Source organism: Pezoporus flaviventris, unplaced genomic scaffold (assembly GCF_033815535.1).
Source record: "Pezoporus flaviventris isolate CSIRO_AGI_PZ_B2104156 unplaced genomic scaffold, CSIRO_AGI_Pfla_v1 ptg000037l, whole genome shotgun sequence".
NCBI classification, from domain to species: domain Eukaryota; kingdom Metazoa; phylum Chordata; class Aves; order Psittaciformes; family Psittacidae; genus Pezoporus; species Pezoporus flaviventris.
In genome coordinates this window covers 9,212,816-9,232,161 of record NW_026892585.1, presented here as the reverse complement: position 1 = coordinate 9,232,161, position 19,346 = coordinate 9,212,816, and the positions used below count along the sequence as shown (strand labels likewise).

The following is a 19,346-nucleotide window of genomic DNA, read 5'->3' as shown; positions in this document are numbered from 1 at the left end:
TCTAGTGACGTCAGAGCAAACAAGTTTATCCAAAGGTGATGCTCTTAAAAACCTGTTTTTCAGGCTGCTGTATTTTTTTGACCTGTTGTGCAGTTAGTGTTCTGTAATGCAGTCGTTTGTACTTGGAACAGGATTGAGGTCGGTTGCAACAGGCTTTCTTCAAACAGGGGTAGTCAAAACAGTTCTGTGTGTTCAGGCTTTTTAGAAAGATGGGGTGTTTTTGGACACCCTTCCACGGGAAGGATTTTACACCATCTGTTGGTAGGAAGCAAGCAGGGGAGTTAAGCAGGTGATATGGGGGACTAAAGGTGCAAATGTGAAGGTATTTATATGCTGTTGTTGAATGACAGCTGTTGGCATGTGCTTGTATGTGTTCCAAGCTAGTAAACATAGATGTGTGATTCTCAGTTATAAACAGAAAATCCTGCTCTCCTTTTAGCCTGCCTGTCTCTTCAAGTTCACCTTGGGGGAAGTATAAATGATCCTGGGTATTGGACTTGTTATGGAATGCGTTATTGCTGCTCATGATCTAAAAGCGTTATGCAGTATGGTGTCATAGACATTATATTTGGGTGATCCTGAAAATCTCCTCTTGTTTTTCAGCCCCAAAATATTCTACTAACCAGTAAGTCTCCTCTGGGAGACATTAAAATAGTGGACTTTGGCCTTTCCAGAATAATGAAGAGCAGTGAGGAACTAAGAGAAATCATGGGAACCCCGGAATATGTAGGTAAGTTGCTACTATAGTGAGTGATGTATAGTCTCAGCTTTTGAGGAGTGAAGAGAGCCCCTCAGGTTGGTGAATGCCAGACTGGCTGTGTAGTTACTGTGCCCAAAGATTAGTTTATTACTTGGATGTGGTACTGCTGGAAAAGCTAGAAGTGGTGAACCTTGCCAGTCTAATGAGTGATGGTTGTGTGTTTGCACTGAAGGTGAGTACATGCTTTAGATGAGTCTTACCAGCAGTGATGATAAGTATTACTTGGATTAAAAGCTAAGAATTACATATTCATTCTCTGAATACATTTGAGCCTGTGGAGGCTTGTGTCCATTTTATTTTAAAATATATATGTATACACACACACACACATATATATCATTCCAGGTCTTGAAAGTGTACTTGAAAATGTCTCTAAATTGTATGGTATGCCTTTATGGGTATGAGGTTTAGTGCTGGAATATAAGGAAGTGATCCTGCCCCTCTACTCTGCTCTCGTGAGACCTCACTTGGGAGTATTGTGTACAGTTCTGGTGTCCTCAACATAAAAAGGACATGGAACTGTTGTAACAAGTCCAGAGGAGGCCACGAGGATGATCAGGGGATACTGCATTAAAACTTAAACAGGGGAAGTTTAGATTGGATATAAGGAAGAAATTCTTTCCTGTAAGGGTGGTGAGGCACTGGAATGGGTTGCCCAGGGAGGTTGTGAATGCTCCATCCGTGGCGGTGTTCAAGGCCAGGCTGGACAGAGCCTCGGGTGGCATGGTTTAGTGTGAGGTGTCCCTGCCCAGGTTGGAACTGGATGATCTTAAGGTCCTTTCCAACCCAAACCATTCTATGATTCTATGAATATGGAATATTGGATATTTCTGATTTTTCTGTAAGAAACTTGTATACAGCTTCCTTATCAGGGAAGGAGACTGCCCTGGCTTCTGAAGATAGTTAATAAAAGGAAAACAAATTTTTTTAACTTAAAATCGCGTCACTTGAACAGCAGTATCTTGATTTCAGAAGACTGTCGTGCTTCAAATGGTTTGTCTTAAATTTTACCACATGCCCATGATCATGCTATGTAACTACAATGTAATCTCTGCAAATGACAAAGATCTTGGTTTCTTTTCTTCCATGAATAGCTCCTGAAATTCTGAGTTATGACCCCATCAGTACTGCAACTGACATGTGGTGAGTTGAACAGATGAGCAGTCATCATAGCTCGCTTTACTGAAAAGGGGTTTCTTTTGTTCTAAAAACTAAAAGGCTGCTTTTCTGTGTTTTACTTTTGATTTAGGAGCATTGGAGTGCTGGCCTATGTTATGCTAACAGGGATCTCCCCTTTCTTAGGGGATGATAAACAAGAAACATTCTTAAATATATCTCAAATGAATGTAAGTTACTCTGGAGAAGACTTCGACCTCGTATCAGAGTCTGCTGTGGATTTCATCAAAACTCTGCTGGTTAAGAAACCTGAGTAAGTAAAATACACAATTGTGTATGTCAGTATGTCAGACGGGATTCATTTTAAATACAGCAAGTGCTGGCATTGTCCTCCCTAAAGTATAAAGGAACTTTGGTTATTCATATTTCACTAGGCTATTACTTTTCTTGTGTATGGAAAGAGAATTCCTCCATTTCCCTTCCAACCTCCATGTTCTGAATGTGGCCAAACTCAAATCAATTTCAGGAAACTGTTTGAGCTGCACCATGTGATACAGTTTATTGACTTCCCTTGCAGGTACTTTGCTGATGTCTTTTAAATGACCTGTGCTTTGAGCCTTCTATTATTGCTTAAGTGCCTTACCCTTTTCTGGTTTGTTAGTTAGTTTTCTTGATGGGAAGCAAATTGGAACTTCCAGGGCTCAAACTACAAGAAAACTACTATTGAAACTGCACCGTTTATCTGTGGAGATTCCTTAAGAATGTAAAGATTGGATAATTTTCATATCTATAAAAAAATGTATAAACATCAAAAGTTGGTTGGCAACATGGGACCAGAAAGTGATACTTAAGGATCTGTGGATTCCGTTATTATAGATGTTGGCAGTTCATCTCCTTGGGCTGCTGTTGGTCTTTTTTTGGTAAAGGATAGTTATCAGCTCTTTTTTAAAGTTCTATCAGTCTGTCTTTAATACAGCCTTATCCTTGGAATAATCTGTATGGATCTCTTCTGCAAGGTACTGCATTTCAAAGTCATTTGGCCATTTATTCTAACACTTTTCTTCCTCTGCAGGGATCGGGCAACTGCTGAAGAATGTCTTCAACATCCATGGTTAGAACAAAGTGATAATCCTGCTTGCAGAGCCAGGAATGAGAGTACAGGAGGGGAGACCAGCGATGTCACCCAGAAAGATGCAGATTCTGCCTCTGAAAAATCAGTTGATGGTGAGAAGACCGAAGAGGAGGAATCAATAGTGACAGAGGAACTAATTGTAGTGGCTTCATATACACTGGGACAATGTAGGCAGTCAGAGAAAGAAAAAGCAACTGAGCAGAAAGCCATTTCCAAACGATTTAAATTTGAGGAACCATTACTGCAAGAAATACCAGGAGAATTCATTTACTGAAGTCTGGAGCTCCATAGCTGTAACTGGAAGGCAGTGGTTCCTACTAAACAAAAATATCCTAGCCAAGTGAATCTCTGATATGCAATAAATGTTCTAGATTAAAAAAAAAAAGTCGATAAATGGCATTCAAGGAAAATGTGCCAAGCTTTTTAATTCCATGGAGCAGATAAGATTTCAAGTGGCTGACAGGAATTTAACCAAGATAAAAAAGCTTATTTTTGTTTGTAACTTTTTCTTCTGTTTTTCTTGCTGGATAGCAGAGTTTTTGTTAATTGTTCCAGTGTTCTGGGGAAGTTGACTTTGGAAATGTTTCAGTGACGGATGTCAAAAGGAGTATTTTAGGTTATGTTTTGGCATTTAATGCAAATATATAATGCTGGGTTTTCCTCAAAAGCCTCTTAGCACTCCTGACTTCAGTGGAATGATCTACTGATCTAAAAATGTTGTATGAGAGGAGAATCTGATCAACTGGTTTGACATACAGATTTCAAAGTTATACTGTGTATATATTTCTGTTTACATCAAGTCACAGACCCAGACTCATCTGATGTATAGCCAAACAGTGAGCCGCTTTTCTCTAGGGAGAGATGCACGTGTCCCACAGGTAAAGAAATCTGTATCTGGGAACAGTTTCAGATCACAGTGGTGATACTTCTTTATATGGGAGCACAGTAAAATCCTGCTCCAGAGGGTGATGAATTTGCTTCAGTCACTCTTGAGAGCCAGCAGAGATCGTTCCCCTTCCCTCCTGTGTTGGGTGAGATGTGCTGATAGAATCCAGCTCAGTGTGACTGCACAGTGTTGAGAAGTGGAAAAATGAATGGCAAAGGGTCTGATATAGCATTGAAGTTCTCTCCCCTGACTTTGCCATGTTATATCAGGCAGTTTGTCCAACTAATGATAAATCAGCCCTTGATTCCACCTCCCCCAGAACCCAGCTGGGGATTTACGGGGAGTATGAGGTCACTTCTGCCTTATTTCTCTTCCTCTGGCCGCTGCTTTAAGGAAGAAGGAAGCATCCTTAGGCTAAATCGCATAACCTTGTTCAATATAGCTATCAGATGGGGAAGAAAGTGCCACTTCCTCTGAAACAATGAAGCACAATTCATGCCTCATGCTTTCCCTTAGAGACTTGGAAAAACAGCATGTGTATGATGGGGCAGAGTGGGACTAGGGAGCTGTATGGATGGGTCATAGTTCTCAATGGACGTGGTCCCGCAGAGGACAAAGCTGGGACCAACTGGGCATCAAAATTGACTGGTTTTTGCAATGTACAGGTCTGAGGATCTCAGACTAAGTCCTAGTTTTCTAAGAAATCTTTCATATTGATGCTGTTCCAAATTTTAAGTTTTATGTAATTGAAGTTTAGTACTATTATATTGCATACTGTTAACTATTCAACTATTTATTTTGGTTTCCTTATGCTGTTCCTTTATAATAAACCCTGACAAAAGTTTTCTTGCTATAAAACAATGAATAGAAACTCTTAAGCTAGTTCTTCTTTTATTTCCATGTTGCTATCGACTTTCCTAATTTCAGATGTACCAAGGCTGTCCTTACTCTTTTTAGTGAACAGGGCTGTGCTGATATTACAGTCCCTCCTTCACACAACAGGTAAATGGCTTATTAATAACACAAGCAGTGCTGGGGTGATCTGATTAGCATTGCTACGGGTGGGAGACAAGCACTAGTAAAGAAGAAAGCTGTGTGACACGGAGGGGGGCAATAAGCATTTTTCTATGAGGCTTCATTGCTTGAAGCCACATCAGAAAACTTGCACTTAAATTGAACTGTTTAATCAGGCTTCTTCCCCTATGCAATTACATATTGAATATTCATGTAGGGAGGGCAGCTTCTCACCTTTTGAAGACCTTCATATAAGAAAACATCCACTAGTACTCACAGTTGAGCTTGGATGTATTGTATGTCAGAAGGCAGAGATGCCTTTCACACTCTGGAGAAAACGAGTTATGTGCTGTTACTTCCCTGCTGTAGGCAGTAACCTACAGACTCCTGCTGAGAAGCTCCTGTGTGCAAGGTTTTCTTGGATGGCTTTGGCTGGCCATTAAAGTTAGACAAATTAAATCCCTGACCCAACAGAGTAGCTGTTACCTGGGTGTTTCTGGAGGTGGGCAGTAGCTGCATTGCTGCGTGTTTGCTGATCCTACCAACAATGCTGATCTCTCTCGAACTTTTTAGGTACAACAGTACTTGTGATGGGTGTCCTTTTACTGCTCAGTCATTTCAGTCATTTGCCAAGGCAATTTGCTTGAGTGAGAGGACACTAACTTATGAAATCCTGTTGTGCAGCACAATTTCTCCCAGCTTCCATCACTGCTGCTTTGACTTCTTTTTTCCATATCCGTACTTCCTTGCTTTTACAAAGTTGAGCACAGCACTGAGGTTGAAGCAAGCTCACATCCACCCTTGCAAAACAACACTGTCATACCTGCATATACCAAACATGTAACAGCACATGATTGCTCACAGCAAATCATTTGAGGGATATATAGCTATTTCAATTCCTATTTGTAACCACAGATGATGTCTTGGATGGGGGCTAGTACTGATGAAACAGAGTAGATGCTGAGCAGCATACATTTTGTGCTATTTTTACTGGTATTGATGTATGACAGTGAAGCTTAACATGTATAAATGAACTATGTACTTATTACAAGGCCAGCTTCTCTTGAATTGGCTGCTTTGAGATTTCCAGTGAGCTGCGTTTGTTTAACTTTTTGTGCCTTAAGATGGTTTTATACAGTGTTTTTTAACATTGTTGAGAATTTGTATAAAGTTGTGAAAGTTTAATAGTATAAATTGTACACAAGGCATCTTAGATCGGGCCTGTAATAGGAGAAGCTTTCTGTAACATTTAACTGCAGGACTATCAGCCAGTCCCACACGCTTGAAGCTGTTTCTGTTCCACTGTGAGTGTAGGTAAAGCTGTAAATAAGGTATTCTGTAGAGAAGGGGCTGTTGAGGTTAATGTTTTTGAGATGCTTTGTTACGAGTGAAGTAACCTGCCAAGACTGGGAACAAATCAGTAGCTTGGGAAGAAGAGCTGGTTTTCTGCAGCTCCATGAATACAGAAGATTGCGTGTACATACGTGTCTCATCTGAAAGCTGCTTATGCCTTAAATTATGGGAAGGGTGGGGAGGGAGTGGGTGCAGAGAAGGAATCCACCCCCTGGACCTCGTGGGCAATGCTCTCTGTCCCTGCTCTCACCTGCTGGCTGCATTCCTAGCACTGGGAGCATGGTACCGGTTTGCTTGAATGCAGGAAGCTGGAAGGAATGGGAGTGCCAGTGTTCTTAAAAGTTGCTGGAGAATTGTTATTTCTATGGTTCTGATGTGAGAGACATGAACTCTGTAGGCAGGGTAAGCCCAGGACTCTGCCTCTGCTGCAGTTGTTGGAATAAACAGCTAGTTCAAATCAAAGCCTTGTCTCCTCTTGTCCTGTTGCTACATTTACCTCTTTAAGCAGGAGGCAACAGATTTTATAGTCATTAAATTAAAGCTCTATAAAATAATCTTTTTTGCCCAAAGCTGAATTTCCATTGTGATTTGTCTCATTTCTCACACCTTTCATTTGAGGGCCCCTACATACAAAAAGGCACGTTCCAGGTTGTGATCCACCTGGTGAATCTTGAGAGCCATCATGTAGGAAATGCAACTAAAAATGAACTGCCCATTCTCCACTGGTGGTGTTGGCAGGGGACAGGGAGCAAGGTGGACCCTGCACTGAGCTATCCCATGGCTTAAGATTTCTCTTGAGTATTCCAGGTGGTGTTCCTGGAGGACAGCTCAGTGTTTTAAAGAAACAGTGCCAGTTCACTGTACTTCTGATAAGGTGTTTACTGTTGCAGGAACTTCACAATAAATGAAAGCTTGTCTTCTGAATACCTGGTGGGTCTTTTGTTCTTCATGCACGGGAAAACACTTTATAGATAGGATTTAAAGAAAAAGAATAATCTTTCTTCAAGACAGCATTACTGATTTGAAACAGAACTCCAAAAGTTCCTTGTTTGTTTGGTGTGGAATGACTGGAATCAACAGTACAGCACTAAAGTACAGTGCTGCATTGCAGACTAACACAGCTTCCACTCTGCTGTGGTTGGTGACTACACCTTCATACTTGGCTTTGAATACTAGCTAGAAATACGTTCCTGGGACCAGGCTGTAATATGTTAAGATGGAGTCTCCTGGTCAAATGCCCTTGTTTTTCTCCAAGGGCTTCTGTAAAGTTACTTCTCTCAACACCCACATAGCATGATTACTGATATTCTAGTTTTCTAGTTACATATTGGTCCAACTTCTGCAGCAGATATGAAACACACCGATCATCATCTCCACTCTCAAGCAATATGCTTGCATTGTAGAGGTCTTTACAGTGTTTATAGCTGTTGAATAAGGCTGTCATTGGGATTAATAAATATATCACGTTATCCATGTAAATATTCCTGTTTGGGTTTTTTTCTTGGTGTACACTAAACCTAGAAAGGCATTGCTATTAAACTTAGGGCTGTTATTTCAGGTGTCTGACAGGTGGGAAATAACCTGCCTGAAGACATGGGCTTGGAAAGATGGTATTTAAATGCCAATGACTGGTGTGCAATGTAGGACAGCTGTGTATCTGGGCCAGGGTGGAGCAGATGCAAACCAGCCTTAATCCAGGTTTAACAAATCATGCTAAAACATGTGCTCCAAAGCACTGAAACTTCATTGTCCCCTCCAAGGCACACTGTGTCCAGAACCATGTTATTTGCTTGATGTGACTTCCTGTGGGGAAACACAGAGCATTTACTAGATGGTGGCTGAGAAAAATATTTCCTTTTCTGTGGAAAGGCATTTCCTCTTCTAACACTGCTTAATTTCAGTAATTGTCCCTGCTACAAGACAGCTGACAACTCTATAGCTCTGTAAAAGCAAAATATTTTGGTTCCATAAAAATACAACCTGGAAGCTTTCTAAAACAGGAAAAGAAAAATAGGTCCATATGGATACAATAAAATTCTCTTTTAACGAAACAAAGGTTAGGATTTGTCAGAGTGAAGCAGAGCGTTAGGACCGCAACAATTACTGCAAAATGAGGAGAGGGAAGGGAACCTAACTACTTGAAAGGATTATCTTTTTTTCCTGTAAATACAGAGCCCTTAATTGCACTAGGTCTGTGCTTCCTTCTGCACTCAGAATCACAGCTCTGCCAGTGATGCATTGAAATCAGTGTACCGCATCTCTTCAATTAATTTGTAATCCCAGTGTACAGACCATATTACACAGGTGTCCTTTAACTAATCCTTACAGGCAAATCCCCTGAGCTGTTGGGGTATTGCCTTACAGTCTGCCACCTTCCATTTGTACCCTGTGGGATCCAGCTAGGCTGGTGGCTGGATAGATGCTCTCGTCATGGGCCTTACCATGCAAACAGAGGCACAGGCTCTGTTCATCTTCTAGGAAAGCCACTTCACAGAAACTCTGTTAGACTGGTCAAGAAATTCCATGATTCTAGTATTTTTATATACTCAGTGCTACATAAAATGAGCCAAAGGTATTTAGCCAGGTGTGCTGTGTCTTCTAAAGCAACACTCAGAATGTGACAGGTCCCCATCACTGCTGGTGTAACAGGACTCCCTGTGCCATGCTGCCAGGAGCTTTGTAGCACATTTTGCAGAAAACATGCAGGAAAATGATTCTGCTTTGACAAGCAGATAAGGTGCTGGCAAATGGCAGGGGAAGGACTGGAATCCAGAATCCAAATGGTTTGGGCTGGAAGGGACCTTAAAGCTCCTTCAGATCCAACCCCCTACGATGGATAGGGACACCTTCCACTAGAACATGTTGCTCCAAGCCCCATCCAACCTGGCCTTGAACACTGCCAGGGATGGGGCAGCCACAGCTCCTCTGGGCACCCTCAGCACCCTCACAGGGAAGAATTTCTTCCTTATGTCTAATCTCAGTCTCTGTCAAGTTAAAGCCATTCCCCCTTGTCCTGTCCCTGCATGTCCTTCTAAATAGTTCCTCTCCAGATTTGTTGTTGGCACCTTTAGGCAACAGGAGCTGTTCTAAGACCAGCCCAGCTCTCTCAGCTTGGCTCCAGAGCAGAGCTGCTCCAGCCCTAGCAGCATCTCTGTGGCCTCCTGTGGACTCATCAACAGCTCCATGTCCCTCTCATGTTGCTGCCCCCAGAGGCGGACACAGGATTGCAGGGCGGTCTCATGAGAGCAGAGTAGGAGACAATCATCTCCCTTGACCTGCTGGACATGATCCTTTTGATGCAGCTCAGCACACGGTTGGTTTCTGGGCTGCGAACACACACTGAAGCCAGTTTGTGTTGAGCTTCTCACCAACCAACACCCCAAAGTCCTTCTCCTCAGCGCTGCTCTCACCACTTTCTGCCCAGTCTGTAGCTGTGCTTGGGACTGCCCGATCCAGGTGTAGGACCTCATTTCTAAATGGGAGGTGAATCCAGATGACTAACATTCCCTATGCAATGCAAGGCACCCGCCCAAGCTACAAAGTGAAATGACAGGCCCACAAGTTGGCAAAAAGCATATTACCACCTGGAGAAACATACTCAAATGGGAATGCCTCAGCATGCTTAGCCTTTATAGAGCAAGTGCTTTCAAAACAGCTGTTTTTACATAGTCCCTATGTTATGGTATGCTAGTCAGGAGCAACTAAAATAGGTACAAGCATTATAACAGTCTCCTAAGCAATATTTGTTGTTCCTCAGTTGTAAATCAAGTTCTTGACCTGAACAGCCTGCTGCCTTGATAGTTTCCTTGAGGGTGATGACTGCTTGGCAGAAGCTATTAAAATCAAACTAGAGAGTAAGGGACAAACATGCAATCCAGCAAAGGCCATGAAGGTGATGGTTGTTTCAACCACACCAACTGGAAAAAGAACTATGCAAATTTTCAAGGCAATTTAAAAGAAATTATTTAACATACTGAAAATGATTAAGACAATTAAAGGATTGCAGCTAATGAGGCTGAGAGACCTGGGGGTGTCAGCCTGGAGAACAGAATGCTCAGGGAGGGGTCTTACCAATGATTGTAAATACCTGTGGGGAAGAGTAAAGAGGACAGAGCCAGGTTCTTCTCAATGGTGCCCAGTGGAAGGACAAGAGGCAATGGGCACGCACTGAAACACAGGAAATACTGTTTACATGTAAGAAAAAGCTTTCTTCACTGTGAGAATGGCTGAACAGAGTTGTGGAGTCTCCATCCTTGGTGATCTTCAAAACCTGGCTGCGTGCAGTCCCAGGCAATCTGCTCTCGTTGACCCTGCTGTGTGTGAAGCACTTGGGCTAGATGATCTCCAGAGATGGAGATGACCTTAACCCTTCTGTGATGGAACTTGATGATCTTAAGGTCCTTTCCAACCCTAACCATTCTATGATTCCATGAGCAAAGAATGGCTTTTTTAAACAGTTTAACTGAGGGGTTTAGGGTCTTTTATCAAAAGATGATTATTTTCTTAAAAAAAAATTAAATGATTATCCAGATTGGTATTGAGTGACATGCAACACAATCCAATTATAAAGAATTAGTGCTCCAGTGACCTAAGGAAGTTAAATACAACCTAATCTGCTTCAGTGAAAAGACTGCCAGGGAGGAGGTGTGCCCAGGTGTCCTCTTGAAGTTATATGGGCTCTCAGCAGCTGCTGGTATTTCTGAGGCCTTTGCTCCCTCTCTTTTTCCTGGCATGCTCCAGCTCTCTTGGCTGCTCCTGCAACACCTGTGTCTCTGAGAGCAGCCACTGTGGGCTGTGGTGTATTTAATGGGAGCCACACAGCCAAAGCAACTTGGCACTGCACGCATTGGTTTGCTGTCCTCTCCACCCCCCCTTGAATATGTGCATCTTAAAAGAGCTCAAATATGGAGAGGAAGTGGATTCTGAGGCTCTTTGAGGTCAAGAGGTAAGAGATTCTGTGTTTGCTGGCTATCAGGCAGTTGAACAAAAGCAGGGATTTGAATGCGGGTTTACTCTTGTCCCATTCTGTTGATGTTCCACCCATTGCTTTCTTCCTTCTCCAGGCTCAAAGATTTGAGAAACATTAGTATGGTATGGTCATACTGCCCATTCTCACAGCTTTGATGACCCCATGGATTGGTTAGGATGACTGGGAGTGCTCAAAGTTAACAGGGTGCTCTGCTGGGTCTCTAGGGGGAAAGCAAGAGATGGAGCCTCTTTGCAAGCTCTGCTTCCCTTAAGAAAGGTAATAGAATCTTTGCTGTTACTGCTTACAGCCAGGCAAGGTTAGGGGGAGGGACTGAGTAAGCTGTGATTGCTCTCCATAGCCACAACTTCTTTGGAGATGAGTAACAAATCAAAGCTGCAGCCAGGGAAGTGGTAGTTGATGAGCGTGAAGTGCTTGAATTGGCTTTTTCTTGATGGATGTGAAGTGGTTGTTTTGGCTTTAGCTTGTCAGCTGTTTGATTCCCCATCAAACTTTTTCAGTGACCAAAAGCTGGAGCTGACCAAGCTCTGAGACACTGGGTGGCTGGCAGATCTCCACATCTCCCAGGTGGTTTCCTTGCTAGGTGGGCTGCAGCAGTGCAAGGCTGATGGTTTTAAATCACATGGTTTATGTTTTGTTTTGTGAAACCAGATAGCAGTGATTTCAGTGTTAAAGCTGACACGCACTGTCCCTTCTTGATTCACTCTTTCCCTGATGTGTGGGGCATTCAAATGGGTTGGATCAGGTCTCACAAGCGCTGTTCATCCTGGCAGCTCTCCATGAATGTCAAGCTGAAGTTTATATGTATTGTTTCCTTCTCAAATAGTTTGTCCAATGATGCTTTTGCTGTGGTCCTTTAGTATCTCCTTCTTTTGATATGTGTTTGCTCTTCAGACTTGTTCAAAAGTCATCTTGCTCAGTTTGCTGTGTTATTGTTGAGCACGAAGATGCTTGCTGGTCTTTAGTGAGTCTTTACTTCCAGCTCTCCCTTCTGTACGTAATACTCATTATTCTTCAAAAACTTTGCATTGCCTGGGCCTTTGAAGGATTTCTGGGATTCAAATTTGGATGTTGAGATAGAAGGGGAACGGATTTCAACAGTGTAAGTTCTGGGCTTCCCTTAGATGCAGCTTGCTTAAGCTGTTCCATTACAATAGACCCAAAATAGTCTCTTTTTCTGGATGTTCTTAATGGCTTGTGTGTACTTCAAGGTATGAAGGCAGGGCAGTTACTTGTGTTTCCTCACTCAGACTGCCTCAAACCTTGCAACTGTTTGAATGTGCAGTTTGGGGCTGTATAGAAATTATGTGGATTTTGGGGTTTGTTGGGAATTTTTTGCTTATTCCTCAACTTGCTCCTGATGATGGGCAATTCTCTACCTGATCGACAGTATCAAGGCAGAATAGAAATCTCTTGTTGTAGTCAGTTAACCACTGCATTGTTTGTATGTTCTGTACCTTCTGAGTGTTTTCCTCCCTAAGTAAATGTGCTCTCATGATCTCCTCTCTGTCAGTGTTGATATGAAGCAGTTCTGAGTAACCTTCAGCGTGTCCTTATCTTGACACATGAGCTTTTTGTTGCATTTTCCTTCCCCTGTCCGACTAAGGAAGGCAGTGATAGAGTGGCTTTGGTGGGCACCTGGTGGCCAGCCAGGGTCAACCCACCACCCTGGCAGTTTGTTTGTTATATTTCAGATTCATAATCCCAGCACACACAGGGAATAGCACATGACTTCTTTGGAACAGCGAGTCTTTTGCAGTATCTTTATTTTAGGCTCTGCTGAACATATGAGTAAACCAGCAAAAGAAAGAAATTACAATGATGAGGTCAATCTCAGATAAATTGTCCTGAAGAGCACCCACTTAAGTGGAATTGTCACTTGTGACAACTGTGTACATCCATGGGCACAGTGGGATGCGATCGATTAATGACTCCTTCAGCTCAGTGGGAGGTGGAGAAGCAGCTGCTTTTGATTTTTAGGCTTCTTGCACACTGATGCTCTCCACTGGGGAGTGGTAAACACGAATAATCTGCCCGTCCCGCAGTTTCAAGGTGACATCCTGAAGGCACCAGCTGACACAAACCAAAAGAGATTTTTAACTTGTTTCAATCACTGTTAATACAGTAAGTAAAGTCAGAGTACAAACAGCTGGCACGGAGAAACAATTCCATGCATTCATTGCTTTTAAAGATTCTCTCAAGTGCTTTAAAACTTGGCTTGTGAGTGCCAGCTTCTGAAAGCTGTTTTCCCTAATAGCATAGCACAGCCCAGATTTAGAGCTCGGGGATGCGTGTTCTTATTGGATGCAATTTGGATAAAATCCTGCCAGCTATTTTTAGATAGGACATTCCTCCCCCGACCCTGTGCCTTTCTTCCTATCCATCCTGTGGGTGCATTCCTTGCTCCACTCCTCTCCAGCCTTGGAGCCAGACTGCGTTGCTAAGGAATTATCCTGGCTTGGAGGAGTTTGAACACTGTGTGATCACTCAGTGTGACTGCTGAAACCCTGACAGAGTATGACAGTGGTTACTCAAAGGAGAAGGAAAACTGTGTTGTTTGGAGACAGAGTGGGAGCCTTTTCTTTTCTCTAAGCCTTGCTTCAAACCCACTTCTGTGAGACTGCTCATGCTGCTTTTCCAGCTGGGAAGGACTATTATTTTGGGGCACTAAGATAGGATTTTTTTTTTCCAAAGCTCCTGGCACTCACCCAGTTCTGCTTTTGCTGGAATCAGTGCCGAGTACACACAACTGGGTAATGAGGCTGTGCAATGGGTCTGCAACAGGGTTTTTTGCTCACCAACCCTCTGCCTCCATCTGACTTGGGAGAAGCAACTGCCTCTTTTATAACAGGGCTTGAAGGAGTAACTGCTCACTCCCCTCAGTCCGGCATGGAGTCCCAGCCCTTCCCTCCATTTGCTTCAGGGCAGACAAGTGTCATTTTGCAGGACTGGTGCCTTGGTCACTATTGCCTCGGGGCGCCTTCCCCATTCCTGTGCAGTGCATGCTTCCTCTCCTCTTCCAGATCCAAACCAGCTCATACACTCCATATTTCCCTTTTTCCTCAGTTGTCCTCTTCTTTAACTACCTAAATAAATAAATCACTATGGACAGACTGTGCACTCAGACAGCAGCATTCAGTGGCTTAGGAGCCTCAACCCCTCTTGCACAGAGCAGTGTGTTCACCACCTGCTGTCATTTGACTGTGTGCGTATCAGCCTGGCTGCCTCCCAGGTCTCCACTAGAAATGCCAACATGCATGCCCTGCAGAGCCACACCAGGATGAGTTTGTTATTCCTACTGGGACTTCAGGAGCTCTTCTCCATGGACCAGATGGGAATGAGACATCTCACTCTTAGCTCCTCAGCAAGGACACCAAGTTCTGCCTAGCTGTGTGGAGCTCTGCACGTGTAAGCAACATGGCTGAGTCTGATGGGTGTTTTTTTATTCCCCTCCTTTTAAGCTTGCAGAAATGCATGGAGAGCTCACTGTAAAACAACACTCAGAGGTGTATGTACTTCAATTACTGCTGTAGTTTAACATCTTGTAATCTTCAGTTGTCTTCACAGTAACTCAGTAACGCAAGAGGGAACTGTTATTTCCCTCCATCTGTGAGGGAAGGGATAAGGAGCAGTGAGGACATCAGAGCCCAGGCCCCAGGGAAGCATAGGCGTGCAAGAGAGGGGGCTGGGCACTTCTGGCAGTATCTCTGGTCACAAGGGAGAAGACCTGGCCCTGAGACTCTGAAGTCCCAGCCTAGCACCTTCTTCCCATCATTTTACACCTAATTTCCCATACTTATCCAGAAGAGAAGTCTATTAAGTAATGATCATCTAATTACGAAAAGAAAACATTACCATATGGCTGGTGACAGCCGAGTAAAAATGTTGTAGCTTTGGGTTTCTAAATAGAGCTAACAGAAATGCCTAACAAATTCCAATAACAAGTACATGTGAACAGATTTGTGTCTAATAAACTCTCCTCTTTTGCAACAGAAGATGGACTTCGAAGTCATGTAATTATTTGCTCGGTTCTAGAAATCAGTTTACCCTTGACAAAGGGGGTTTTCAGGCTTCAGCACTACAAAAATGTAAAGTTGCCACTATATGATGTGGAATCAGACTATCCCTCTACTATAATGTATCTAACACATGCTTTGTTACTATAAGGACAGTATTTATCATATGGCTTGAAAAAAAAAAAACACAGCCATCCTGCATGACTTTTAGCTCACCTTGATAGGCTTTGATATAATGGGTAATTTCCTTACTGCAATACATAATACTAGACTGGAGGTAGGATTGCTGTTCAATGGCTTCTGTGCCTCCTTGGGGACAATGTTACCTTGGCTCACAGTATTTGTATGTACACTGAGCTATAGTTTGCAGAACACGTTTCACACAAATGAATGGCTTGTGTTGTTCCTTCTATTTGTATTCATGGGGATGAATTCAATGTAATTCTCAACTAATTTACATTTTTGCTGTAATGATGGTAATAACCTTTCACAAGATCTTCAGACATGAATTTCTGCTTCCTTTGTGTGCATGAGCTCAGCAACACGGATGACTAAAGCAAATATCCTGCTCCACTCTCTTCTCCTACAGTTTCTCTCCTGGTACCCCCCCCACCAGTACGCACCATTGGCGGGAATGGTCCATCTCTGAGTTAATGTAGAGGTACCCCGCTGATTTTGTTCCAGATACTGGTAACTTTATCTGCAAATGTAAAAGTATGTCAAAGATTCAGTGGAGCATGTCATGAAATGGACACTTATTCCTTTTACAGTCAAAGATGCAACACCTTCTTTTTACCTTAAACTCTAGTGTCATTTTTTTACTGTATTTCAGAGTTTCACTGTGTTTTCTAATGGCTAACATGTGCGTGGCTATACAAGTACGCCTGCTCTGCCATGCATTAATCTCTCTCTGCTGAAAGAATGTTACAGCTGCAACCCCCAGGGAAAACCACTTGCTCTCTGAAATATTTATGAGCAAACACCTTTCCTTACCAAAGTGCATGGTGATCCAGAGGTGACCTGCACTGTTAGAGCTTCCCATAACCACAATAAACCTGTAGGTTGAGAGCCTCTATAGATCAGCTCCTTGATGTTAATCAAGGCAATCGGGAGCTCAGTGACTTTTCTCGGTGTCACAAATTCTACTAATCTCTTGTTTAACAAAGTTAGAAGCTATAGGATTGACCACAGGTAATTGTACTTGGTCTAATCTTTGAATAAGAGAAAGGTTTCAGGTGTAATGTTTGCTGGTGGTATTGCAATCACAAAGAGAAAATGCCAGGGGTTCTCCAGCAGGCCCTGGAGCTGGGGATGTTCTGGAGTCAGTAAATCAGTCTATGATATAATCACTAATGATGATTAACCAGTTTATTTCACAAGAACATGAGTGCTCAGGAGCATGAAAAAGCAGAGAAGAAAGTTGGTGGTTCGTGTCTTGGGTGAGGTCGGCAGAAGGCAGGGTCTGACTTCACCCTGAGTCACCCAAGCAACCAGCATTCTTAAACAGTGACACAGGAGAACGTCGGTGGGACAGGTTCTTTTCTTTTCATTCAGCATAAGAGGTTGTGGGTTTTGCACATTTATGGGTTTAGAAATGTTTCCTGATAGAATCTTGAATACCTGGGAAACTGGGAAATGTTTTGGCTCAGGTATCATGTGGGTGAAGCCTGGCTGGAGTGAGATGGAAAGTGGAATTTTACATGGGTTGGTTTCAAGGTTGATTTTTCTTGCCCTGACAGCCCCTCTTCTTTGCTGTACCATTTGCCCCATTCCTTAATGTCCTTGTTTGGTCCCCAGGACTCAAAACTACTCACCAGGAGGAACAAAATGAGGCAAATGTGACAAGATCCCCCAGTGAGGGACCTGAAGAGGTCACTAGGGATGTTCTGTGTCACCAGCAAAACTAGGGAAGTCCTGGATTAAGGGGTAAAAGCACTGATGGAAAATGTCTTTTCAGGCAGCAAGCCAGAGTGGAAGTGGACCTGTGTTTGTGAGGTTTGCCTTGGCCCAGCCCTGGGCTGATGCAAGGCAGACTTGTGCAATACTTCAGAACCCAGCACAGCATTCTCCAGTCACTACGTAACCCAAGTGCTCAGCCCTGGCAGCTGTGCTTCGTGGCATAGGCTTACGGTGCTTTTAAAAACCACCCCGTTTGTGCTGCACCACAGCGTAGCTCAGAGGCAGCTATAAAACTGTTCTGAACAAAGCTTTAAAAAATAGTGTGGGATGTATCCAGGAGGGAGAGGGAGGGGGAGGGGGAGGCAGCTGCTATTTTAAAGCTAGATCTGATATGTTTCTGAAAATGATTTTTCTGGGTTACAGTAGCAGGAGGGGGATCGACTGACTTGGGAGGTCACTTGGCATTCTGTGATCTGCCCACAGAGCATAACATAAAGATGCTGCTCGTCCTGTATCTAGTCCCCCATACTGGAGCGTAATTTATGCTCTAGAAACCTGTTCGTCTTCTAAATCAACTCGCATCCCATCCTACTGCCTTCCAGTGTCCCCAGGTAACTCGTGACCTGCTGCAAATCCCCCAGCTGATCTCGTCACCCAATGCCTTGGGAAGCCACCCTGTGACACCACCTCCCAGCATTACCTGTGCTCTTTCTGTGTCCACACGGTTACTCCCATCTGTCAGTCGGATGTTGTGAACCTTGAGAGGGGGGGCACCCAGGGCTTCCAGGGCATCAGGACTGCTATTCAGTTGCTCCAAAGCCTGCTGGTAGTACTGGGTCCTGGCAAAACCTTCTGGGTGGGAGAAACGGGGTCGTTAGGAGAACTGTTCACTTAAAATCCAAAAATAAGTAAAAATGACTTAAAAAAAGACATTTCCTCCAGACTATCCCACCCTTCCTGAAAAACAGTCCAAAACTATTAATTAAGAGAAATTTGGCTAAGGGAAGAAACACACCCTTACATCAGAGAAGCAGTGCTCAGCTCACTTAAGTAAAGAGGACTCTGAATATAGCCTGTTCTGTACTGATGCACAGTTCGGCTTGTGGCTGTGCCTCCCTGCTTTTCATACATTTGTATCTCATCTAAAAAGAACAGAAAAAGGGGGGTAAAATAAGGCAAAGGGTGAATAGGTGAAAATGTTCTGAAGGTAATTCAAGTTTTCTTTTCAAAGGAGATTCAGAAAATACTTTAAGAATGGAGAATATTTTGCAGACATTAGTGTGAGACTGGAACAGCTGCTAATACTGTGAAACTCTTGCTGTGGTCTTGATAACAGCTTTTCAAGTGGCAGCCAGGAAGCTGCAACTCTACTGATGGATGCATTAAAAGAGAGGCCATTAGAGAAGCACCATTAGAGTTAACGGTCAAGCAGCAACAATAGCTAAGCAGACTGGATGCTGCAGTGTTGGCATATGGAGGACAATTGTGGTAAATTGCTATTTATCAATGTCTGTTTGATAGGTATAGCTGGGAAATGCTGTGCAATGGTCACCAATGGACAATGCTGAGCCGTGAGGCTGGAAACTTGCCGACCCTCCTTATGGAGGCAGAGATTTACTGATAAACAGGTTTAAGGCTTGCCTGCTGGGATTTCTACATGCACTTTGCTGCAGCCTAACTTCACTCTCTTGAGATCAAGAAGGGCAGAGTTAACCCAAACATATCAAAATCCTACTCAGGCAACTTTGCTCTTGCCTTCCACAGAGTTTAAAACTAAGTGTAAGGTTTGTTTCCTGCTCTCTTGCCTGTATTACTCTTGGAGCATGAGGCAGAAGGATGCTGCCCCCACTCCCTAATTAGAGGCATTCCCTGTGAGCAGGCAGCATTCAGTTGGCATGGGAACAGCTTTACTAGCCTGCAGCCTGCACTGGTCCTCCCTGGTCCCCTAGGCTACCCTAAGGAGCTCCAGGTAAAGGGGTTGCAGCACAGGAGTCATTTAGTGCCTATGGATCATGGCAAGCAGCCATCCAGGAGATGTCAGAAGTATGCTGCACTCATCCTACAGGCTGAAGGGAAAACAGGTTTCAGTTTCCTGGTGCTCCTTCTCAGCTGTTTCTTGTTAGTACTGGACATAAAATGCTTGACTAATCTGTTTGTCCATGTGTGTTTCAGTAGGAGAGCTG

General features: G+C 43.4%; 2 protein-coding genes across 8 annotated transcripts in view; one reads left to right on the top strand and one right to left on the bottom strand.

Moving 5' to 3' along the window:
- The window catches only part of STK17A (serine/threonine kinase 17a), a 28,396-nt gene extending 21,211 nt beyond the window's left edge, over window positions 1–7,185 (top strand). Inside the window, exons 4-7 of the mRNA XM_061464609.1 lie at window positions 604–730; window positions 1,855–1,903; window positions 2,010–2,189; window positions 2,949–7,185. Of these exons, the coding sequence (XP_061320593.1) occupies window positions 604–730; window positions 1,855–1,903; window positions 2,010–2,189; window positions 2,949–3,282 (690 nt within the window). The 3' untranslated portion in view covers window positions 3,283–7,185. The remainder of the gene's footprint in view (window positions 1–603; window positions 731–1,854; window positions 1,904–2,009; window positions 2,190–2,948) is intronic.
- Window positions 7,186–12,997: 5,812 nt separating this feature from the next.
- The window catches only part of LOC133274987 (cytochrome c oxidase assembly factor 1 homolog), a 52,877-nt gene continuing 46,528 nt past the window's right edge, over window positions 12,998–19,346 (bottom strand). For all 7 annotated transcript variants that reach the window (XM_061464647.1, XM_061464652.1, XM_061464651.1 and 4 more), the window contains 3 exons: window positions 17,864–18,015; window positions 15,888–15,964; window positions 12,998–13,321 (listed from right to left, as the gene is read on the bottom strand). In XM_061464647.1, coding sequence (XP_061320631.1) covers window positions 13,225–13,321; window positions 15,888–15,964; window positions 17,864–18,015 — 326 coding nt within the window. In that variant the 3' untranslated portion in view covers window positions 12,998–13,224. The remainder of the gene's footprint in view (window positions 13,322–15,887; window positions 15,965–17,863; window positions 18,016–19,346) is intronic.